The following is a 25,156-nucleotide window of genomic DNA, read 5'->3' on the forward strand; positions in this document are numbered from 1 at the left end:
GTTTTCATAGTGTAGTACGTTCCTACAGCACAATGTCTTTTTTAGCTAGGGCTCGCCTTGTGTGACAAACTTTTTTATTTTTAGCTTTGTTTTCTTTTCTTTTCTTTATTAACCCTTTGAGTAGTGAGTTTTAGAATGTTTTGATGGGGCCACTGAAGTGAGTTTTTTTTTTTTTTTCATATTTACACTCCTCACATCGACACATTTTTTAGTAGGCCTATTAGCAATTTATTACACAACAAATATATAAACAACTATTTCTTACAGTAAATAAACAAAACAAATAAATATTAATATATTAATTGTTATTTTGTCATAGCGAAAGGTTTTGACAAAAATGACAGGTAATCAATAAACAACGATCAGGATCAACAACACGTCCCAAATATTTTCACTAACACCTGATTCAGTAGAAGAATTTAAATCGGAATTGGAATTGAATATAATTTCTAGTACTTTCCCACAGAGCATTTCTCGCCAGTTTCCATACATTGTTGACATTTTTGTGACTGGGTTTGTTGTGTGTAATTCCATAAATATCTGGCAGATGGCACAAGAGACCACTACAAGGTGTTACAGACACCTAGAGTTGCTATATCAGATTGTCAGCAGTTTTGTAGACTCAGTAATTTAAGTTCAAATTTCAAGTTGAAAGCTCAAAATGTGCAGAAGGTACCAGTACGTTCATACTCCCTGGGGACCATTAATTCAGTGACATACCGGTACCTTTGTACTACTCAAAGGGTTAAATTTCACACTAGGACTACCATTGCTGGTACGCTAGTGTCAGAACTGGTGTTCATTAAATCTGCATGTCTGTGTGGCGTGTCAACACCCAATGCTCTGTGTCTGCCTCAGTATTATTCAGTGACAGATGTGCTCAAATTGAAAATAAATATTTAGATATGTGGTAGTTTTAGGACATAGTGTGTGTGTGTGTGTGTGTGTGTGTGTGTGTGTGTGTGTGTGTGTGTGTGTGTATATATATATATATATATATATATATATATATATATATATATATATATAGCAATATATCCCGATGACTTTATTAAATTTCATTTTTTGTTTTTTGACAAACTGTTTAATATCACGTGCTGACTGTGTCAGTATGTATAGTATGTCCAGTTGTAGTCAAAAGTTTACATACCCCAATGGAAATCTGTAATTTATAGATATTTCTTGAAAACAAAGAATTTTAGGAAAAATCTTTTGTAGCAAAAATGTTGCTTTTGTGGATAAGGAAAAAAGTTACAAGAAATAGATGTCTACAATTATTTATTTCAGCAATTATTTAGCAAAATTCAAAAAATGCTAACTCAAAAGTATTCATACCCTTTGATGCTATGATAGTATTGTCTACAGTGTATTAGAAATTGTAATATGATAATGTAGAACTTAATTCTAGAAAAGTCTAGAAAATGCTGGATTGTAGGTGAACATTCTTAGAGAGTGTAAAATGTTTAGGCATAAGATGACTGCTGTCATTATCAATGTCAATATGGAAAAAAGTAAAGAGCTATCAAAGACCTTAGGCAGAGAATAATTATTTATTGTTATAAAGCTAGAGAAGGATACAAGAAGATGTCCAAGCATTTGAGTATCCCAATTTCAACTATTGTTTCTAATATCAAGAAGTACAAGTTTCATGGTACTGTGTGACAGAAAGAAAATGATTCTTGGTGGTAAATCTCCCTCCCGACCTGTGAGGGCGCTAAGTAACAGGAACAGAGTACCCTGGACTACTTGGCCTGACACTTTGTTCCTAGGGTTAAAAGGAAGTCAGTCATTTAGAAAAGGGGTGGAGCTTCGGTACATTAACTCATCAACCCGGAACGGAAATGATGTGGCCGCCGCGGATTTGAGGAGTGGCTGTAGTCGTTTACCAAGGGGTCATGAGTGATGGTGCAAGTAGGGGATGAAGCGACGTAATCTGTTCCTTTGTTTTGGCTAATGAAAAGAACCTGGAAGGGAAGTAAAATGTAAATGTTAATAAAGCTAATGAGGTAATACATTAAATTAAGACCACCCTTAATGAAACATATTAACAGCAGATTATCAACAGCAGATTATCAAGGGAGCACTGAAAACGTCATTGAAAATTGGTTTTCACTGCTTCCCTTATCATGGTTTAATGAAACTGTTGCTGCGTACGTTTTAAAATGAATTATCTTACCTCTGCCATTTTCATTGCTCCCCTAATCATTGAATGCTACCCTGCCCATCGCATCTCAGTATCTATGCTTAAAAGCCTAAACTGAATGCAGCTGAGTTAGACTTTTTGTGGCTTTCAGTTGCACCAGTGAAGTTAATTTAGTTGTCATTTTTTGTAAGGAATTTCCTACGTTTTGTGGCTTCAAGATTAAACCATGGCTACTTTTTTAACTAAGTTGTTTGTAATGAATATTTAAAAGTGCCTGCATTTTAGTTCGGCCACTTTAAGACAAACTAGCTTTGTAATCAGTGAAGCAGTTATAACAATGTTAAATTAAGCAAATCAATATTGATCTGCAACACAATAATGAAGTACACCCACAATCTTGAGGAATCTATGCCCCCAGAGTGCAAATTAATCAGCACTGAAGTAGGTGTGAAGTGCTTTAAGAATAAGCAGCTGAGTACTCAGAGAAGTTGACAGTTTTGATTGTTTAAGGTTATTAAGGGCACATGACGAGCTAGTGGCAGGTTCAGTGGCCCATGTTATACCTGTTATTATCCATTTGGCTGCAGCACTGCTTTTTAAAAACCTGAGCCACTGTGAATAATTGAATCAGATAGCTTAAAACACTAGGATCACAACACCTAGAAAAACAAACTATTTCTGCTGCTTCAGTTTTACTGAGCAGCTAATGAGGTCAATGATATACTTCCTTGCTGTGCCCTTTTAAGTATTTATTCCTAGCTAACATGTTTTGTGATCTCTTGCTTCTAACTCAAACAATGCAGTGGCTTCAGTTATACATTGTGTGCTGAATTTCCGCATGCCGTATTGGGCGTGAACATTGGCTGTCGGAACTTCACATAATGTGGAACTGCTGCTTTAAAATAACCAGGCTCCCCCAGTGCAGCAGTAGGGTATGCCTTTAAAGCAGGTTGAACCATTACTAACTGCTCCAGAAACTAACTAAATTCAATATGTAATGTGTCCATAACAGAGCCCTTTCAGAAATGTAGCAACCTAGCTACTGTAATTAAATAAAAACTGTTGAAAGTTCAATGCTGCATATGGGTTTGAATTATATAAGCAATCAGAGGACACAGAACTGGGGGCAGTTTCCAAGGAAAATACAGAGTGATATTATTTATGGTCGATTTAGTAATCCATATAAACGAATTAAACCAATATAAATAAGCTAATAGGTACTAAAGAGAACTAACCAATATGCATTACGATTGTCAAATGTTCAAAAAAAAAATTACAACAAAATAATAGTAATAATGAAGATAATAATGAACTAATTATGCATTATATCTTCCTACTGTTGCTTGGCTTTTATTGATGCACTGTTATTTAAACCTCACACACAGCTCCAAGTAACCATCTCCCCTTTCTTGCATTTTCCAGACTGTCATGAACAATCTAAACCCAGTATGGAAAACCTTCAAAGTCTCATTGAATTCTCTGTGTAGTGGAGATCATGACCGCAAACTAAAGGTAAGGAACTCAGATTGCCTCAGGCCTTAAGCTGCCTCTTTGTATTGTATTTTCCATTTTCTTTTTTCAAAATTGCTACTACTCAGTCAAGGCCACTGTCCTTAAATTAAATCACAATCAAACAATATTTGAGGATCAATTCTCCACTTTTCTCCTTCGCTAAACTTGATCTATAAATCAGTTTGAAACTACAAGTTGACAGCCCAACAAGGCAGCCTGGAGAGACAATGTAGGTTGATGGTTGTCTGCTGTTAAACACTGTTATTCCACAAGAAAGCTTTATGATCATCTCTTAGGTTCTGATCTAGTGGACACTGAAGATTATTCTGAAGATTCAATTCAGCATTTGCTGCTAAATTGTTGGTGCTAAATTGATGGCACTGCCAAGCTTTGAAAGGCATATCTGAAGACCAATATAATGACAGTAGGCTGTTCTTTTATAACATAAAACAAACACATCAAAACTGTAATGCATGACATTGTTTTGAGGCTAGCAACAACATGATGGTGAATGGATTTAAAAAATAATAATAATTAAACACACTGGGTTGAAGTCTCAAAGCGACAAACTCCAAATCATCACCAGCACGTTTTTCAAAAAGGAGAAATGCACTCATTAAAATGATCCTTCAGGGGATTTTATCTATTGTTACATGGTTTATTTGTTTTTGAATTAAATTCAGTATTTTTTCCTTTCAGAAAAACATTGTGAATCTAGCCCACCGTAACAAAGTTACACGATAGACTGTTAAGGGGGAATCTTGAAGGGCATGTACAATAGTATTCAAAACCCCTTGTACTTGGTGTACAAAAATAAAAAAATGCTGTGTGCTGTAGACAGTAATACCAGGTCTTGATTCATTTGACTGGTTTACTACTACCACTATTCTCTACAAGTAGAAGTAAACTTCACTACATTATTCATTTATTTGCTTTATTTAAAACTGTCTAACAAATATGGAGTTTAATTACACAATTTCTGTATGTTAGACCAGCTTTACCAATGGTCATGTGGTTCTTAGATGCTGTTTTTTGATGAGGTACAATCAAGGAATGTCTAGGTAAAACAGTGGAGTTTATTTTTCTAAAGCTATGCAAATTCACAAAAATGTGTACATACATGTAAAGAATGTGGATTAATTGACTATTTATTAATTACTTCTTACCCCTGCAATAAGTATACTCCTAAACATAACAATTAGTAATAAAGTATAATCATGATTCAAATTACTTATGATTTGCATACACTTTATTAAACAGAGTTTAGACAGAATTCATACAGATAAACATACAACTTTAACTCTGTGAATTAAAATAGTTACACTAGCTTTTAAACAATGGTTAAATAAGAGGTTTATATTAACCCTGGCATTGGGAGTCAACAGGGTTGACTGGTTATACAACAGGGCATGTACTTACATTGTAATAACTGGGGATTACCAAAGAGTCTAGTCTAAAGATTTGTCATTGAAAGTGTTTCTATGTGGTTTCCGTACAGCTCATTCACATTCCTATTTATTATCTACCTTTAATCGCCACTCCAGAGGCAACAGTGTGTAATGCAGCCGGTTAGAAACAAAAGTAGTTCCTATATCTGTATGGGAAAATGTAAAATGCAAGCCACTGTAGAATGGGGAGGCTTTAGGTTAAGGATTACATGTAGGAATTTTTATAGCTATATCTTGCTACAAAAAGTACCATTTGGATAGCATTATAATACCAGCATTTTATCCTGAAGAAACACAAATGACAGAACAATAATCAATCAACTAATCAGCTTTCTGACAAAAGGGAAATTATCCCAACAGGGGCCCAATGTTAAAAGCTTTTTAGCACAATTTATTTCTTATACCTTTGAAAACTGCATTGCTTTTTTTGGTACAGTGAAATACTTACTAAATTATAAAGATAGCTTCTGTACCTTATCTATGTGCAATTTACCTTCTCAATTTTCAATGCATTTGCTGGAACACATGCTGTGCCATCCTGCTTGACTACAGTTGTGGGACAGGCCAATCAGCAAGTGTACATGCACTTTATTTTCTGATTCCTAATTTGCAGACTGAGAATGCTGAATACTGAGAATGTAAAATATAACATATATTTAAACTGAATATACCACATATATGCTAGCAGTTTGCAGAATATAAAACGTCCCATTTGCAGTATTTAATATATTGGTGTAATTTTCCCAAAGAACAGTATCATAGACATGGGCAAGTAACTTCATTTGTTTACATAGGATTTCTTGCCACCCATGTTAATTAGAAGTGCTTCGTATACTACCAAAGTTGCATGTAAACAGTGAATTCTGCAGGAATGGCATATTCCTTCATGCAAGCACAATAAACATTATACATTTCTACATACATACATGTATCATTTTTATTTTTTATTTAACCATTATCTTACCAGGAAAGTCTGATTGAGATTAAAGTCTCTTTTTCAAGGGAGCCTATAAGCCAAATGTATACATCAGTTTTTATTGAAATTAGTCAGTGGTGCAGTGCTAAACTGTGCAGAATTACAAACCACGTGCACATTAATAGAAAAGGTGTGTTTCTTATTTCTATACAGATATTTAGAATGAGCAGGAGGGGTTAGTTGTACATGTGTGAAGTCAATTGCTCCCAGCACGTTGGTGAAACCAGGAATGTCATAAAAATGTTTTTTCAAGGCTTGTAAGTACACCCTGCTTTTAGAAAAAAATAGGTATTTGAGTGTTTGCCTCAAAAATGCATTGAGCACAACGGGCAACGTACGAGAAAAAGCGAACTGGTAAATGCCAGCAACAATTGCTGCCTGTTTTTGCCCCCCTTTTGCGAATTCATGCAAGAATGCTCATAACTGCACATTCATCTAAGGCTGAATCGCGAAGAAAAACTGCTGGTGCAAAGCATTCCCAACAAAAGTTGCTAACAGCATAGTGCATGTTTAGTACATTTCACCCTAGACCCTATACTGCTGGCATTGCTTTCAAATTGTGTTGGACAGATCAGCGCAGGACGATACCACTAGTCCCACGTTGCTGCTGAGTGGTACCGCTCCACAGGCGTGGTACCATCAGTGAATTAACCAATCACAGCACATCCTCACAACACGTGCTTGCCAGGAATAATCATGAATGAAACTGTTGTCTATGGTGGTATCCAAGCACCCTTACACACTTGTCTGTCCTTGTCATACAAGGACAGGCAAGTCAGTATTTTATACATCACCCCTGATAAGCATCCTTGCTGTATCCAATTTGATACTGTTATCACATTTTGCCTTTATTTCTTTAGTTCACAACTACTTTTACTAAATAACTGGCTGTAAAAGGATATATTTTCTAACACTAGTATAAGATGAATACTGTCAGCAACGTATTGTATGTTTCTTTGCTGTGCTGATCGTTCATTTTATACACCTGCATATAGGTGACAGAAAAACAACTTTGAAAAGCAAACCAGTGTTTTTATTGAGTAGATTATATGGGGGGGGGGGGGGGGTGCATTACAGTTATGGACAAAAGTTTTGCATCACAGCCTATAGAATTAATAATGTTACATTGACATATTGAAATTGCGTATTGTTTTGTACTTTTCCAAAAAATGAAAAATGTGACATTTTGAAATCGAACATGAAATACTGTACTACTATTGTAGACTTTTGAGATACCATTTTGTAGTTCTTAGCTTGCATGATGTTAAATAAAACATCGAAATTATGTTCATATAGTTTTTATTTTAATTTTATTATTGTATATGTCCTAACATTCTACTAGGTGATGCAAAACTTTTGGCCTCATGTGTACATTTATATTCGAGTACACAGCCTATGGTGTGGTCCTGACAACTACTGTACCGCGTAGTGCATACCTCTCCTGTGTGTCCTGGTGCCCACTAGCAGTATCGCACCGTGAAAATGCCCAGCGGTGCCGCACCGCACCTTTGTTTCGGGCTTAAAGCGGCAGCGAAGTGTTCTAGGATTTACCTAATGTTCAGGTAAGAAATGGGTGGAAAACAATTCACCCCAACAATAACACCGTATAACAATTTTTTTTTTTTTTTTTTTGGTTCCTGGGTAGTAAGTGTTATTTCCTAATTGCTTATGCCTCAAAAGTATAGAAAATGGCTATTATTCCCCACAAACTTTGCTTTTGTGACCAGGACAGTGATATTTTGAAATTTACCTATTTTCCAGAACATTCCAGATAGATTCAGTGCTGAATAAACTTGGAGTAACCCGTCTCTTCCCCTGGCTCACTCGATGCACCTCAAAGAGGATTAAGACATCAAGACCTTGCTGGACGCCTTGAAGTATGATGAGTACGGCTGGGAGGTCATAGGAGACTTCAAAATGGTGGCATTCCTGATGGATCTCCAAGGCGGTTTTACCAAGTTTCCCTGCTATCTTTGCCTTTGGGACAGCAGGGACACCAAGGTGCACTACCACAGGAGGGACTGGCCACAGCAGACCGAGTTCTCTGTGGGGAGGAACAACGTCAAGTGGGAGCCACTGGTGGACCCCCGGAAGGTGCTGATGCCACCACTGCACATCAAATTGGGCCTTATGAAACAATTTGTCAGAGCTCTAGATAAGGAGTCGGCAGCCTTCAAGTACCTTCAAGACTTCTTCCCTAAGCTGTCTGAGGCAAAGGTCAAAGCCGGTGTCTTTGTCGGACCACAGATAAAGAAGATCCTGGAGTGCAATGAATTCCCCAAGAAGTTCACTAGTAAGGAGAAAGCAGCTTGAAACAGCTTTGTTGCAGTGGCTCGGGGCTTCCTGGGCAATCACAAGGCCGAAAACTATGTGGAGCTGGTTGAGACTCTGGTGAAGAACTACGGCACAATGGGCTGTATCCTTGATACTCATCTTGATAAATTCAAGGAGAACATGGGAGCGTACTCGGAGGAGCAAGGCGAGCGCTTCCACCAGGATATACTGGACTTTGAACGTCGCTACCAAGGACAGTATAACGAGAACATGATGGGAGACTACATTTGGGGGCCGATTCGTGAAAGTGATTTACAGTATAATTGTAAATCTCGAAAAACTACTCACTTCTAAATCTTTTGTAGTCATTTTTGTATTACTTTAGTATAAATACATGTTAAGACACAAATTCTCCTGTTTTCTCATTGGAAATAGGTAAATTTCAAAATATCACTGTCCTGGTCACAAAAGCAAAGTTTGTGGGGAATAATAGCCATTTTCTATACTTTTGAGGCATAAGCAATTAGGAAATAACACTTACTACCCAGGAACAAAAATTGTGTTAAATAGTGTAATAATATTAATGTGAACTTACACCAAGTACTGCAGAAATTGGTTGTGCCTTCATATGTTGAGAGCCACTTGTGCAATTTGCATCCCACTGTGTTTGGATCATTTAGGCATTTCACAAAAAAACAGCAGAGGGTTTCCAGGTCATTTCTTTAGCAGCTGCAATTTAATTTCTTTTCCATGCTTCACTGTCTTCTATTTCACATACACGTGAATATCCTTAATGCAGACATATATTTAAATTTCCTTTTTTTAATTTACAGCTTAGTAAAAAAACAAACAAAAAAACAAACAAAAAATACCCACACATAACGCATACCACATTACACATACTCACATGTTCTATGATCATTCTGTAAATGGTATAAGGAGATCTGATTCTATGCTTAAAATTGCAATACTTTAAAATACCATGGTGCAGTACACATTCTGAGTCCTTCCATGTCTTCAGTGTATATAAATTGTTAATTTTATATAGACATTTCAATGACCGTTGCTGTTTTGTAAATCTGTGTTATTCTCACCCCCACAAAACAAATGCTAAAAATGAACACACAAATAGGTAGATAATTCTAAGTTTTACTCAAATCCTTACACCAAAAAAAACCCACAAAAACAATAAGTAGCTATGTATGACGTGGTTCAAGTAGCAGCTGCCTAATTATGAAACCAATAGGAGAGATTACATAATATTGAACAAAACACAATAGAGAAGTTGATTGATTTCTGTTTTCATTTATTTTTGTGTAACACCTTTTCACTACCATACGTAGTTCTGCTTTTTAACTAGTAAAACGTGTGCTTTCATGAAAGGGGTTAGAATGTGTATGCTTTAAAACAGCAGACCTTTTTTTTCCCCCTGAATCGTGTGTCCAGCAATGCACCATAACAAAACTGCAAATCCTGTGCAACTGTTAATTTCAAGAACTGTGAAACTATATAAAGCCTCTCAAACATAAACATCTAACATTATGTACATCCAGCTGTTCATCATCGTTATGATGCAGAGCATTCTCCATTCCCTGACGAAGTTTCTATTTCAAGTTTTTTTTCTTTCTTTTCAAAGCTGCGTAGTTTGTACAGATACTATAGGTTACAGCGGTTAGCAAAGTACAGTTGCGCAGACACAGTGCAGACCGAACGACTCATTTGACCACTGTCGTTATTACACTCCAGCTTAAATCTTCAGCCAGTTTGCCTGAAAATCTACTTTAACTTTCCTTTACTGCCATCGCTTATTTGTGCTGTTGTATCTGTAAGGCTGTATTTCTTCATGGTGAGCAGGATTTCCATCAATTAGAACCAGTGCCATGTAATAATAATAATATCCAATTCCCCATGAAAATCTCAATTTCTGAAAGAATGCTATTTTTAGCATTTAAAAATGCACTAATTAAACATTCACTTCACCAGCTGACAACCTGTGATAGTGTTTCAGTCTTCTAGAAGATAAAGAAGTCAAACTAGCCAAACTATATAAATCACAATGAACCGAATAACCCAAGGCTGTTATAAATCTCGATTCAGAATGGTACAAAGTATCTAGTTTGTAGTGCAAATAAATAATGTCACTATAATCAATCAGTGGCAAAAATGTACTAAAAATCAGCTGTTTTCTAGTTTGTACCGACAAACAGGATTTATGTCAATAAAAATAATCAAATTTCAATTTGTTTTTTGGAGAGCATATCAATGTGTTGTAAAATATTAAAACTTTGATATATGAAGAGATTTATTTTTTTGTAAAAACCATTGGTTTTACTTTTTAAGGTTCAAGAGAAGTTTCAAATCCAACAAATTTTTCTGAATTAAACATTTCCAGCAAGTTTTTGTATTAACCTGGTCAAGCAAAGATTAGAATACAATACAGTATCATCTGCTTACAAATTTCATTTAGAATTTTCAATACTAATGCCCAGGTTGTTAATGTAAAGTGTAAACAAGGCTGGTTTGAGTATAGATCCCAGAAGAACTCCTTTTAGTAATTCCCAGAAATTAATCCATCTGCCTCCTCAGTCAGAAGCTCATGATCCACTTTGTCAAAAGCCTTATAAAAGGTCAATGAGCACAGATGCACATACTTCATTTTATCCAGAGCCAAGGTAATGTCATCCATAACTTTTAAGATTGTTGTCACTGTACCATGATTAGACCCAAAACCAGACGCCATTTCACAAAGAATGTTATTAGAATTCAAGCAGTGCTTTAACTGTACATTAACTAGTGTACTTTAACTAGTGTTCATTGGAAATAGGTCTAGTCATTCAAATCGGGATTATCACCACCCTTCAGTAATGATGTAACTAGTGCAGATTTCCATACTGAGCGAATTGATGCATATTATATATATATACAGTGCCTTGCAAATGTATTCAGACCCCTGACCAATTCTCTCATATTACTGAATTCCAATGGTACATTGAAATTTTGTTCTGTTCGATATTTTATTTGAAAACACTTAAACTCAAAATCAATTATAGTAAGGTGACATTGGTTTTATGTTGGGAAATGTTTTTAAGAAAAATAAAAAACTGAAACATCTTGCTTGCATAAGTATTCAACCCCGGTGCTGTGGAAGCTCCCAGTTTACACCGATGAAAGAAATTGCCCTAACGAGGACACAATTACCTCACCGTTGGCCTCCACCTGTGAACCATTAAAGTTGCTGTCACATTTTTTGGATAAAAAACCCACTGTTGAAGGATCATTGGTAAGGCTGTGAATCTGAAGGAAAATGAAGGCCAAAGAGCATTCTACAGAAGTTAGAGATAAAGTAATACAAATGCATAGATTAGAGAAAGGGTACAAAATAATATCCAAGTGTTTGGATATCCCAGTGAGCACAGTTGGATTAATAATCAGGAAGTGGAAGTTGCATCACACCACCCAGGCCGTCCCTCAAAACTCAGCGCTCAAACAAGAAGGAGACTTGTGAGAGAAGCAACAGAGAGGCCAACAATCACTTTGAAGGAGCTAGAGTTCAGTGGCTGGGAGTGGAGTAATGGTGCACCAGTCAACCATATCAAGAGCTCTGCATAACACTGGCCTGTATAGGAGGGTGGCAAGAAAGAAGCCGTTACTCAAAAAGTACCATCTGAAAGCACATCTGGAGTTTACCAGAAAGCATGAGAGTGACCCAGCTGCGATGTGGGAAAAGGTTTTGTGGTCAGATGAGACCAAGATAGAGCTTTTTGGCCAAAACTGAAAGCGCTATGTGTGGCGCAAATCTAACACTGCCCATGCCTCAAGACACACCATCCCTACAGTGAAGTATGGTGCTGGCAGCATCATGCTGTGGGGATCCTTCTCATCAGCAGAGACTGGGCATCTTGTTACAATTGAAGGAAGAATGGATGGAGAAAAATACAGGAAAATACTGCAAGAGACTCTACTTCAGTCCGCTAAAAAACTGAAGCTTGGGAGGAAATTTACCTTTCAGCAGGACAATGATCCCAAGCACAAGGCCAAAGCAACATTGGAGTGGCTCAAGAACGAAAAGGTGAATGTCCTACAGTGGCCCAGTCAAAGTCCTGATCTCAATCCCATTGAGAATCTGTGGCACTATTTAAAAAATGCGGTCCACAAGCGTCGTCAAATCAACCTGTGTGCAATGCTGGTACATACTTACGCCAAAAGATTTAAAGCTGTTATTGCAGCGAAAGGTGGCTCTACCAAATATTAATGTGAGGGGGTTGAATACTTATGCAAGCAAGATATTTCAGTTTTTTATTTTTCTTAAAAATATTTCCCAACATAAAATCAATGTCACCTTACAATAATTGATTTTGAGTTTACGTGTTTTAAAATAAAATATCAAACAGAACGAAATTTCAATGTACCATTTGTAATTCAGTAATATGAGAGAATTGGTCAGGGGTCTGAATACTTTTGCAAGGCAAGGCACAAAACTTATGTGGGCCAAACAAATAATATATTTTCATAAGATTTTAAAAGAACCATAAATAGAGGTTTCAGTTTTCAATAAATGTATTTTTTTATTTTCGTTTAGCTTGTTATTAGATTGCAAATGCTTGTTTCTGTGCACAGGACTATTTTTCAAAATAAAATAAATAAACCAGAATTAAACTGTCACACAACACACGGTACCTGTCCAAACAAACATCAGATTGCCAAAGACAGAAGAAAAACAAAAAACAAAAAAAATGTAAGAAAACCACAGAACTCACTCTCTAATTATGAATAAAGAAACATTAGACACTTACTGACTTAGTGAGAACTTTGAGGTTGTTTCTCAGCTTCCAGTTTCTCAAACTTTGTCTAAAACGGTCATCCATAGTACATCGTGCAGGTGGTCGTCTGTCAAACGGGACCTCAGCAGATTTTTCGCAGATTTTGGAATTGATGTTTGGGAAGCAGGGAGTAAACTTGACTAATTTCTTCTCGTAAAACATATTTTTAAAACCTGAGTTACACTGCAGGTCAATAAATTTCATTTGAAGAGATGCAGGGACATTATCCACCTCGGCAACAAAGGGGCTTTTCAAACATACAGATGTCGTTTGCATGTGACTTGAAGTCGGAAAATCTGCAGAAGCGTAAAGATTCGGTTTTTAAGTTTAATTTAGCTAGTCATGTTTTTTTTTTTCAGTTTTATTTTACACAAAACAGACGGAAGAAAAAAGTACAATGTCAACCATTTTTTAAATTATTATTTTGATCTTTATTCCCTGTAATCAACTTTTTTTTTTCATGGTACTGGACAGCATTTCTTTCAACTTCACCCCAAGTTTTCATTTTTTTTATTTTAAATCTTCTTTCTTGTGCAGTCATAGCACAGATATTACAGTGCAGTTACATGAGCCTATGTAGATATCAAGAAGTCAAAAGAAATGCTGTCTAGTTGATTACAGGAAATTTAAAGGTTGGCATTGTATTTTTTGTATTTATTCTGTAACAGTTTTGTGTAGAGCTGAAACCAACGGCTAAAATAAACTTAAAAACTCCACCTTGACAATTCCAATGAGAGTTATTACCATGGTTACCATAGTTCGCCTACCTCATTTTTTTTCTACTCGTGGTGACAGCTTGGCCTGCTTTCATTACTGAGCAGTTTATGTGGCTTGCATGGAACACTGAAAACAGTGCAAGAACTGTAATAGAAACGTGAAAATTATAATATAAAACCTGTGAATCGCTGTAAATTATGACGTGTCAGCAAGCAGGTCGCGGGCCGTATCAGGCTTGCGGACCATAGGTTGGGCACCCCTGCTCTAGACCTTAAAGCACCTGTAAAACATTTGTAATGTTGGCTTCTATTTTCTTGTAAAGAATAAAAAGAAGTGAGATCTGGCAAAGTAGTGTGTGGGAGTGTCCTATTTTTCATTTTGATGATCTCCAATGCACTTGTGATGAGACTAATCAGGAGTGCAGTTTATAATTTATTTTGATGTACCCAATAGCGCTAAAATTTAATTTTGAGTTAACACAAAATTAATCTAATGAGATTAATCTTCCTCGCCACTGTGAAGCTGTAGCAAAAAATCTGTTATGGATACCTCCTGTTACTACCCCGGATAACAAAGGATGATAAAAAAAGAAAAAAAAACACATCTGATGCTATTGCAGGTCTTGTGAGGAAGGGTCTGCGTGATTTAAAGGCAGTCTTAATTGTGCTGCGTGATTTAAAGGCAGACTCATTTGTGCGGTGTCAAGAATAAAATGGGCAGTAACATTTTACTTTAAAATGTAATGAGTAAACCGAGAATTACAAGAAGTGTAACGAATCAGAACTGCACTTTCAATGGCAATTTTCAATTCAACATCTGAAATTATTTTAATTAATGCATTTTTTTAAGGAACTATTTTTTCTAAGGTTAGGCAGAGGTGGAAGGATATTTAATAAAAATGACATTTTAGTTAAATAAAACATGTTTTGGGGTTTTTAAAACATGTTTTGGGGTTTTTTTGTAATGTTGGTTGAGCCATTTTATAAGTGCAATAAGGCACGACAGGGTGTGGGATATACACGTGTGTGGATATTAGAGTATATCCCACACCCTGTCGTGCCTTATTGCTTACGTACATATCGCGAGAAGGCACTCTAATAAGTCTAAGTGTAATTACTCTAACTGTAATTAGTGTCTCGCTTTGTTTCCATTTGACAATTTGTCAACACTACACTGTTTTAAAGATCTCTCATCTCCAGTACAATTATTTAGAGAAAGTGGATTCGTAACTAAATCGACTATAGTGTTTCCATTGTCTGGTGAAATAAAAAAATATATATATATATATATATATATATATATATATATATATATATATATATATATATATAAAGAGATAGAAAATTAAATTCTACATACTGAAATGTATTATTTTTCTCAATAACAGTCGGCAAAATTCAGTGCTTACCCAGCATATTAACACCCCGCCTCTGCTCACGAATGATTGGACAGCTGTCAGATCTTTCACTTTCCATTTGGCTACTCAGTCGCCTTCAATTTTCATGCAAATACCATGAACGGCCTCTGCTTGATTATGATTGGACAGCTGTGTTAAACTTGACAGATATTTGACCCTCCTATTGGTTAAACTTACAGTTAGTACCTGCACTTGAAACAGGCACAGTTTATGTCCCACCTAGCTAACATGTGCTACTGCACAGACAATGCAGCTATTCAATTGGTTGATCACATTGAAACGATGGCCTTGCTTCACAGGCAGGAATTTGCCCATGGGCATGACTTTGACGACCACTGCTTTAAAAAGACATTCTAATAATGTGGACAAGATGACTGTACTTCACCTTTGCTATGGTTTTGTACTGCGTAAGTGTTTCAGAATTAAACTACAGTAATACGGGGGGCAGTGAAATGGTTTAATGCTATTAGGGTAGGAATGGGATATCAAACCTTGGTTGCTGCTATACCTCCTAATACAATTATTAAAAGATTTACCTTGGAGATAAAACTCAGATAACACATATTATTGCTGCAGTAATAAAATGAATAAAAGGAAAACCAAGGAAGAAAATGACAGCAGTAAGATCATTCACAGTAAACACTGCAGAATCAATTCACATACAGCACATCCATCTTAATACCTTTTACTGATGGAGCACCATATTTACTGTTATTTGCAGTTTTATCTGAACCCAGGCAATGATGCAGTAACAACGGTTATCACTAATAAATGCAAAAATAAAACACTACTAGATCATTAGTTTTTAATTGTGCCTTTGTGACATTTATTTTATTTCACATGGTGGAAGTCATTCACAGGCAAAAATACAGCAGGTGGTCCCATGGAATCATTCTATTACTAATGGTGAATGTCAGCAACACTAGAGAGATCAGATTTAGAAACTAATAGGCTCAATAAATATGCAAACAATTATTAACACATCACAGATTCATAACTCATTTTTTGGTAGTCAGGAAGTGAGTAGTGTATAAAAGGAATGAATGTCCAATCAGAAGGTATATTTACAAAAAGGTCCGTTTTTATTTAATTTTAACACCCCCATATACCTCCAATGGTAGGGGTGGAGGGGGTTAAAACAGCGGTTTGCAGTCCCAAACAAGAGTTCCAAAATAATAACAATCCAGCCATGCATGGAAAAGTGCTGTGCAGGGGTAGTGGTGCTGTGCTGTGCAGGATTAGGAGTGCTGTGCTCTGCAGGGGTAGGGGTGCTCCAGGTGATAGTGCTGTGCAGGGGTAGTGGTGCTGTGCTGTGCAGGATTATGAGTGCTGTGCTGTGCAGTGGTAGGGGTGCTCCAGGTGATAGTGCTGTACAGGGGTAGTGGTGCTGTGCTGTGCAGGATTATGGGTGCTGTGCTGTGCAGGGGCAGGGGTGCTCCTCGTGATAGTGCTGTGCAGGGGTAGTGGTGCTGTACTGTGCAGGGGCAGGAGTGCTCCGGGTGATAGTGTTGTGCAGGGGTAGTGCTGCTGTGCAGGATTAGAGTGCTGGGCTGTGCAGGGGTAGGGGTGCTCCAGGTGATAGTGCTGTGCAAGGGTAGTGGTGCTCTTGGTGATAGTACTGTGTAGGGGTAGTGGTGCTCTTGGTGATAGTGCTGTGTAGGGGTAGTGGTGCTGTGGTGTGCAGGAGTAGTGATGCTGTGGTGTGCAGGGACAGTGTTGCTGTGCAGGGGTAGTGATGCGCCAGGTGATAGTGCTGTGCAGGGGTAGTCGTGCGGTGCTGTGCAGGGGTAGTGGTGCTCCGGGTTAGTATGCAGTCTCTGTGGCTGCAACTCGTTGTTACTCATCTGCAACAACACAAGCAAAACAAAAACACAGTGTTAGGGCACCATACTCACATAGCCCCGTCCCCTTTGTACTGCCAGACTCCTCACTGTGATCAATGCAGCGCCATGCTCTATTCAGTCACCGCAGCAATACAGCTACGCCCCTTCCCCAAGACGGTCGACTTCCAGTTCCGTCCTACCATTGAGTCAGCCCATCGATGTGAAGGTGTACCACCAACCTTACTTAGCACAGAGGTCATGTTAACGCAAAATGTTGCGTCCTAGACGTAAATTAAATCCAATGGACAGAAGAAATATTTTATCTTATGTTTCACGAGACGCAGATGAAAATACTTAGTTTTTTAAAGGAAAAGAATTAAAACAGCATTTACCAAGTACACTCCAATCCTGAAGTTGGCAGCATTATGCCCAAGTACTGTATTGCTTTTCAGACGTTTTTGGCGGTCAGACTAGTGAGTGTGTCAAAATAGCAAAGCAGATGTTGATCGGGAGATTCTTTTATAAGCAGTCAGCATCTAATGAAAAGATCAGCAGTCTTCTACTTCTGCAGGAGAGTGTGTGAGTACATCAGTGACCGAAGCAGCAGGCAATAATGCAGAAAAACAACAAGAGAAAAATCTGTTCATATAACTCAATGGGAGAAGAGATACCCCTGGCTTGTTTATCGAGACTGCAAAATGTACTGTCACGTTTGTTAAAAAGCTTCTGTGCAGAAAAATGCATATAACACACGGATGTGCAGATTTTCAAGACTCTTTACTTAAAAGGCACAGACATGGCGATGCTGTTGCTGTAATAGGAATGCAGAAAAAAATGAAAACACTTGTAGAGAAGGTAAAAAACAGAGCTCAGAATCCCGTCTGATTACCATGCCGACGGTCCATTGGATGGTGCAAGAAAAAATAGCAAATGAGAAGTTCTCTAATGCGACTTCAGAGCTTAAATACAAATCTCAAACTTGATGACTTGTATAGACATCACTCATTTGTGACAAACATGCAGCATGCCTAGGCCAAGTGTGTAAGGGAAGAAATTTTCCAGGAATTAAGAGCAAATCCTTTTGTTGGAATTTTGGATGACGAAACAATCAATCAATATAAATATTAAGAAGAAATTAATTTTTTATATACGCTACATGAAAGATGCAAAGCTGCTTCTTGGCTGATTGATAATTTTGACAAGCCTGATGGTACTGCTGAAACTATAACCAATACACTTACCTGATATCTGTGCATTGTACAGCACATCGTGTAGCACTTGCCTCTTCAGGGGCCGCTGCAAAAGTAAACAAAATTAAACAGTATAGGCAACTACTTCAAGTACTCTGCTTGCCGCTATGAAAGACTCCAAGAACTCAATCGAATTCTTGATGAAGGAGACTTCAGGAGTTTAAGAGCACCATGTTCCGTGCGGTGGCTGTCCTTAGCAGAGTAGTGGAAGGAATAGAAAGAAAGTGGCCTGCTCTTGTACTGCAGTTCTGTGAAGATGCACAGACCAATGCAACAGCGGAGGCTTTGCATAAACAAATCTCAACGTACAGCTTTGTAGCAACCACATGCATGTTACTTGACGTGATGGCCATCATGGACAGACTCAATAAAGTCTTTCAACTGGAGAATGTAAACCTTGGCCTGATCAAACCATCAGTAAGACAGCTTTAGATTTGCTTGGCGATTTTACTTACCTCTTACGGTGACAGAGAGGCAGACTTTGAACGAGAGATCACAGACCAGCACTTCAAGGGACACAAACTTAAGTTCTCTGGTCAGACAAATGTAAGCAACTACAAAGCCACAAGACTGGAATTTATTCAAGAACTCAGATCAAAAGTTGAGAACAGGTTTCAGCCTTCTGACACGATCAGTGTTTTTAACCCAATGTTAATTCCGACTGACGGTGGGGAACTACGCACCTACGGAAAAGAAGCTTTGGAACATCTGATTAGTGTTTTTTCTGCAGAGTCCCAAGGCATACCAGCGGTTACAGATGGTGACGACATAAGAAATGAATTTCTGCCCTTTAAACTCGCAATGAAGAACCACGGCGAACTGAACTTCACACATACTTGTCAGGCATTGGCAACAGACTATGCTGATATTTTCTCACAGTTTTCAAGACTTTCAAACATAGCCCTTGTCATACCCGTCTCTACAGTGGAATGTGAACGTGGTTTCAGTGCTCAGAATCGCATTCTCAACTCAAAGAGTAGCCGTTTAACTGAAGCACACAGTGAAGACTTGATGATTCTTCCGCTGGAGGGCCCTGACATTGAACATTTTAACTTCACACGAGCAACTGAAATCTTCACTGGTACAGCAGAAAGGCGCAAATTTTGATTTATAACAGGAAACATTTTTTATTTTTTAATTATACTAAAACAATGAACATTCATAGTACATTGGTGTACTTTTTTTACTTTGTTTTTAAATGATTTTGCTCACATTTCATGTTTTTTCCCCTATTATATGCGGCACTGTTGCTAAGAAAGAAAAACGGCGCAGCTATACTGCTCTATACACACTTCTCATTAAGAATACAATTGTGATATTTTGTGAAAGCTATCAGATAGGATTTTCGTCATTGACTCAAGAGAACGTTTCTAAATTAAGAAATACAGGTGCAGTGACAAACATTCCACGATCAAACCCTCAAGAGAGCTTGTTGAGTGTTTTTTACAGTTTTGTATTGTAATCTTCTTAAATTAATTATCTGGTTAGAAATATAAACATATCTGCTAATATGTATATAGAGTTATTAGCCTTTATTTGTACAAGTAACTGATTAATATTAAAACACAAATTCTGATGGATGGGACGTACAATTTTGGACATGTGCTTTTCAGGAACGTATGAACAAAAAAGCTAATGCGACCTCTGCTAGCGCTCTTCCTGGTCGGGAGGTAGATTCCTTCTCTTGCCATCAGAGGTAACAATTAACATTTAACAGATCTTTGCCTGTGTCGTTCAAACCAACTGAATTACATTTCACCATCCATTAACATAATAAGCAATGTTATAGATAAATTCCTTTCACAAGAACTAAGCTACCGTTGACGGAATCCATTTAAGACAGACATAAAAATTGTTGCTCTTCAGTAACATTTCTGTCAGTAAAAAGTGTCTATTTTCAATGGACTATTGATCTCCAAACACCATAAAATCCTTATCCTCACAAACAATTAAAAAGTCAAAATTCCCAAACATTCCAGTACGTCCTATTTTGCATGTGTCAAAGTATTCCTTTCAAAATACAGCATCTAAACTTATTTGTTAATTCATCTAATAATTCATTAATTAATTAGTCAATTCATTAATACTAAAGTCTGTACAGACTTTAGTTCGAAGCATTTGCTCGGCGCTTGACCTGCAAATTTCCAATCAACCAGACGAACTTCCTACTGTCAATCTTGCACTGTGCCGAAAACACTGCAACCTCTCTACCCAATGGGAGGACACACTAATATTTTATTGAAAATCCAGCCTCACTCAAAACTGCTTCAGCCAATAATATGGCAGTTTATTAGACTGGTGTTTAAAAGGATATTCTATTTAACAAGATATATGACCCTGCTGATTAGCATTGTGGTGTTTGGCAAAAATGATTCATGGAGCGTCGGTGGAGGCTTCAGAAATGTTGTTGGTTTGTGTTGGTTTTCTCCATTTATAAAAAAATGCATCAGACGTTTGAAGTAGATTTCACATTTGCCCGAGGCCTTTTGAAGAAAACAGCAACATTAGCAAATGATGACAATACGTAATTTTTATGAAAAATGCTATTTTCTGAGCACTGTCCTGTTCTGCGGCGCATGAGCAGTAAATAGTTACTGCTGATCGCACGTGTCATTAATGGTAATATCTATTAACAGCTTTCAGAAACATTTTATTACTGTTTTTTGTATGTTAGTTATTTGTGAAATCCTTTTATAACAAATATACGGATGAGCATTAGTTAGTTTTTTTTTGTTTTTTGTTTGTTTTTTTACATACTTTGTCCAAGTAGCTACCGGTAGTTTGTTTACCTTACTATATTGCTGTGTCTTGGTAATATTTTATGTTGTAATGTTATGTATTTCTAAAGTAACCAGTGTTACCAGACTGTTAAATGATTACGCTTCTTTAGAGCGATGTTTCTGCGCATGCGCCACTGAACGGGACAGTGCTCAGAAAATTTTTCAGAATAATTACATTATGTCATAATTTGCTAATATTGTCGTTTTCTTCAAAAGACCTTGGGCAAATGGCAAACATCGTGGAAAGTGAACAAAGTCATTTGCAAAGACCTACCCCTTGCCCAGTATTGACACATCCTTGGCTGGCTTGTTGTGGTTCAACTCGCTGGACCTCAAAAGTGGGTACTGTCAGGTGGAACTATCCCCTACAGTCCTGTCTAAGACTGCCTTCTCCACCAGTCGATGGCTATGGCAGTTCAAGGTAATGCCGTTTGAGTGGCTGAAGGCGTTGAATGGGGTCCCACCACAGTGCTGCCTGGTGTACTTAGATGATCTGCTAGTACACGTGCCGACCTTTACACACTCCCTGCATGAGGTACTACAGTGCCTGGAGACAGCCGGCCTGACGCTACACCTAGACAAGTGCCAGCTGATGCAATGGGAGGTCAGCTTTCTGGAACACCGAGTGGGTGAGGAGGGTATACAGACCAAGAAAATCATTGCTGTCCGGGATTGGCCCGTCCCTACTGACCTATGCTAGCTGCGGGTGTTGCTGGGACTGGCCTCCTACTACTGCCGCTTTGTTGCCTGCTTCACCACCACCACCCCTTCACCGGCTGCTAAGGAAAGAGAAGCTGTTCAATTTGACTGAGGCATGCCAAACTGCCACGCTGCCCTGCAGTGACTGTTAACTTTCTGGGAGCTGGAGGGGTAGGTGGCATGCTCAAATGGCTACAGTCGTTTGACTACCGGATCCAACTGGGCTGGGGAGCATTATATCAATGCGGACAGACTGTCCCACTGACCCTGCGCCGAGGTGTACCTCAGCCACTGTTTCAGACGGGAGGTTCGGGAGCAGGAGCTGCTCTTGGCGGAGCAGAGTGAGGACAAGGAGCAAGGGCAGTCCCGGGCAGTGTTCTACAGCGCTGGTGATGCGAGCCGGCAGATTGGGAAGTGTGGTGGCAGGTGGTGGTCTCAGATTTGTCAACAGTGTTTCAGGCCCATCAATGGCACCCCAGCTGCAGAACACTTCGGGGTTGGGAAGACCTATGGCCTTACATATGAAGACATATGGCCCTACATGTTTTACTGTTTTAGGATACTTGAAACATGCAAAATACTGTAATTATTTACACTGTTAAAAAACATCTTGCGTTAAATTGTAGCACTTTTTCTACATCAGCAAATTGCTGCTTCCCCCACTGTTTGGCATCTTTTTAAAGCTAACAATTGTACTCACACTCTAGCATTGTCTCAGAGCAGAGACTGGACTGAACATGATGTCGATCATCCTCCAGTCTGCGTTACTTAATCCAACCCATATGTCTCTTATAACCTCAAGGGATAGGCACATAATTCAAAGAGGTCTGTCTTCCCGACACAGCACTAACCAATAATGTACTTTTTTGTTGATTGGTAGGTGGTTATGGCTTCAAAATACAAACCTAGAGTATTACATTGATTTTAAACGCATTTTGTATGTGTAATATGAAGTGGACCATGCGGAGAGGCCAAAACTTAAAACGCCGATGCCACAGACCAAAATTGACTGATGCTTGTCTGAAAAACAAATCATAAAAAAACACATAGAAAAATTTGATTTTTTTTGTACCAAATGTAATTTAGGTGAACAGTACAATCAAAAGTGTGATATTTTGTGAGATTGATATTATATTTTACAGTTTTTAGTGACTTTAGAGCTCTGTTAACCATAAAATCACACAAACATACTTAAATATTTTAGGACAGACATGTAGCAGAAAAAAAATCTATGTATATCTTTTCCGATTGATGATTACTGAGACAGTCTTATTTAAAAACTGCTACAGCACACACAGTCCTACTCATAGGGGATGAACTGTCTGTTCACACTCCCAATCTATAGTCCCCACCTTGTTTCCTCAGTTAATTGGTAACTGTAACAGGGCAACGTTACATACATGGGCCGTCACTGAATAATACTGAGGCAGACGCAAAACATTGGGTGTTGACACACCGCACAGGCACGCAAATTTAATTAACACAGGTGCTGCCACTGGGATACAGCAATGGTAACCCTAGTGTCAGATTTAACAAAGAAAACAGAACAAAACAAAGCTAAAAATAAACATTTGCCACACAAGGCGATCACTAGCCTCATTAAAAGAGACGTCCTGCTCCAGGAACCTATTGCACTACCCAATCTTCTCTATACTGTTTGTGATAAACATCCCCATAAACTGACTTACTTATGGACTTTTGGAGTCCTGGAGAACAGCTGCTGTGCCTCAAACCAGTTTTTCAACTATTGATGACACAAAAATTAACAATGCAGGACACAGTGGACTTCTATTCCCAGGTTACAGTTACAGTCTGGGATACAGTTGATTATTCAATTTATTGTACTTTTCTCTCCTAAAATCTCAGCTTTATGTACCAACACTTAAACAAGTAATAACTTTTGAAACATGTCCTTTAGCAAATAGTGCTGTTAGCAGTGGTGTAGTGCTATATTTGGAAGCGAGGGGCCGTTATTTTCTACCCCCAACCCCCTCACTCTCTCAACCCTGCCACACTGCCTGCAGTCTCCGTTTCCCCACACACCCAACAGAACTGCAGTTTATCACTAGTAGTTATGATATTTGAAAGGGCTAACAAGTGTGCCAATTGATTACAAATTCAGACAATCGAGTATTATTGTAAAGCAACTGGACTTACAGCTATTTATGTTAAAGATAAATAAATACACAAATATTGTACACATTTTCACAACCAATTCCATACACTAATACACACATGATTAAAACTGTATTATTATTATTATTATTATTGTGAAGTATGGAAGCGGTCCTCTCCTTGCTCAAAAGAAGTATGGAAGCGGTGCTCTCCCTGCCCAAAAGAAGTCGGGGAGCAGCTCTTTCCATCCCTGACCCCCCAGCATTAGTGTAAGGGACATATTTGGCCCAGGAAGCAGCAAATAGCTAATTTCCCATTTCTGTCAATGTCTTTCAAAATAATTCTCCAAAGTGACTTGTTTTATTTACTCAGTGCTGGAAGCCTATCTGCAATCCTTGAAACCACTAACAGAGTACATTCTCGTCTTACCACTTGCTGTATACAATGTCAAAAATAATACAGTGCGATTATTTTTAGTGTAATTAAACACAATTAAAGGAAATACAAATGTAATTTGTGGGGATATAAGTAATCCTGTTTCCTGTTCTAATGGAGCCTAGGCTTTACTGATTTATATAAATACTATATATATAACCACAGAAAATTAAAGGGACTGTCTCAAATGTTCTCCTCCAGTCTTGAAACTGTATTTACTCCACTCTGTGTGTAGTTGAACACATAGCTGTAATGCACAATAAGTAATAAACACTACTACACCCTTTGAAGAATGCATGGTAATATCCCACATGGTGGTAGTTTTGCTAGATTTAGAATTGTGTTAATTCAAAATGTGCAAGTTAATTCTTGATTTTATAGTTAAATATTTAAACGTTTTGAAATGTGCAGTGCTATTTGTGATTGTTGTAAAATGTTGTTAGTATAACAAAAACACTTTTATCAAAACATCTTTCCTTCTACGTTCTTAAACTGATGGGGGGGGGGTTCATTAATTGCAGTCCTGAAACAGTTTTGCATATCCTTTCCTCTCTTTCATTTATTAAAATACCTATGCCATTGACCTTGTGTCTGTCTATGAGTATAAAAGCCCCCAAAGGTGGGGGCTAAGATGCTTAGAAATGTCAGCATTACTATACTTAAAAGTTTAGGTAAGACAACCATTAAATGTATTTATCTAAATGCTAGAAGTATCAGAAACAAAATTCTAGAACTTGAAGCTACTGC

General features: G+C 37.8%; 1 protein-coding gene across 1 annotated transcript in view; it reads left to right on the forward strand.

Moving 5' to 3' along the window:
* Positions 1-25,156, forward strand: part of LOC121314638 (copine-4) — a 208,193-nt gene that overhangs the window by 119,376 nt on the left and 63,661 nt on the right. Inside the window, exon 6 of the mRNA XM_041248089.1 lies at positions 3,566-3,655. Coding sequence (XP_041104023.1) covers positions 3,566-3,655 — 90 coding nt within the window. The remainder of the gene's footprint in view (positions 1-3,565; positions 3,656-25,156) is intronic.

The sequence above is a fragment of the Polyodon spathula genome, chromosome 4, assembly GCF_017654505.1.
Source record: "Polyodon spathula isolate WHYD16114869_AA chromosome 4, ASM1765450v1, whole genome shotgun sequence".
In the NCBI taxonomy this organism is placed as follows: Eukaryota; Metazoa; Chordata; class Actinopteri; order Acipenseriformes; family Polyodontidae; genus Polyodon; species Polyodon spathula.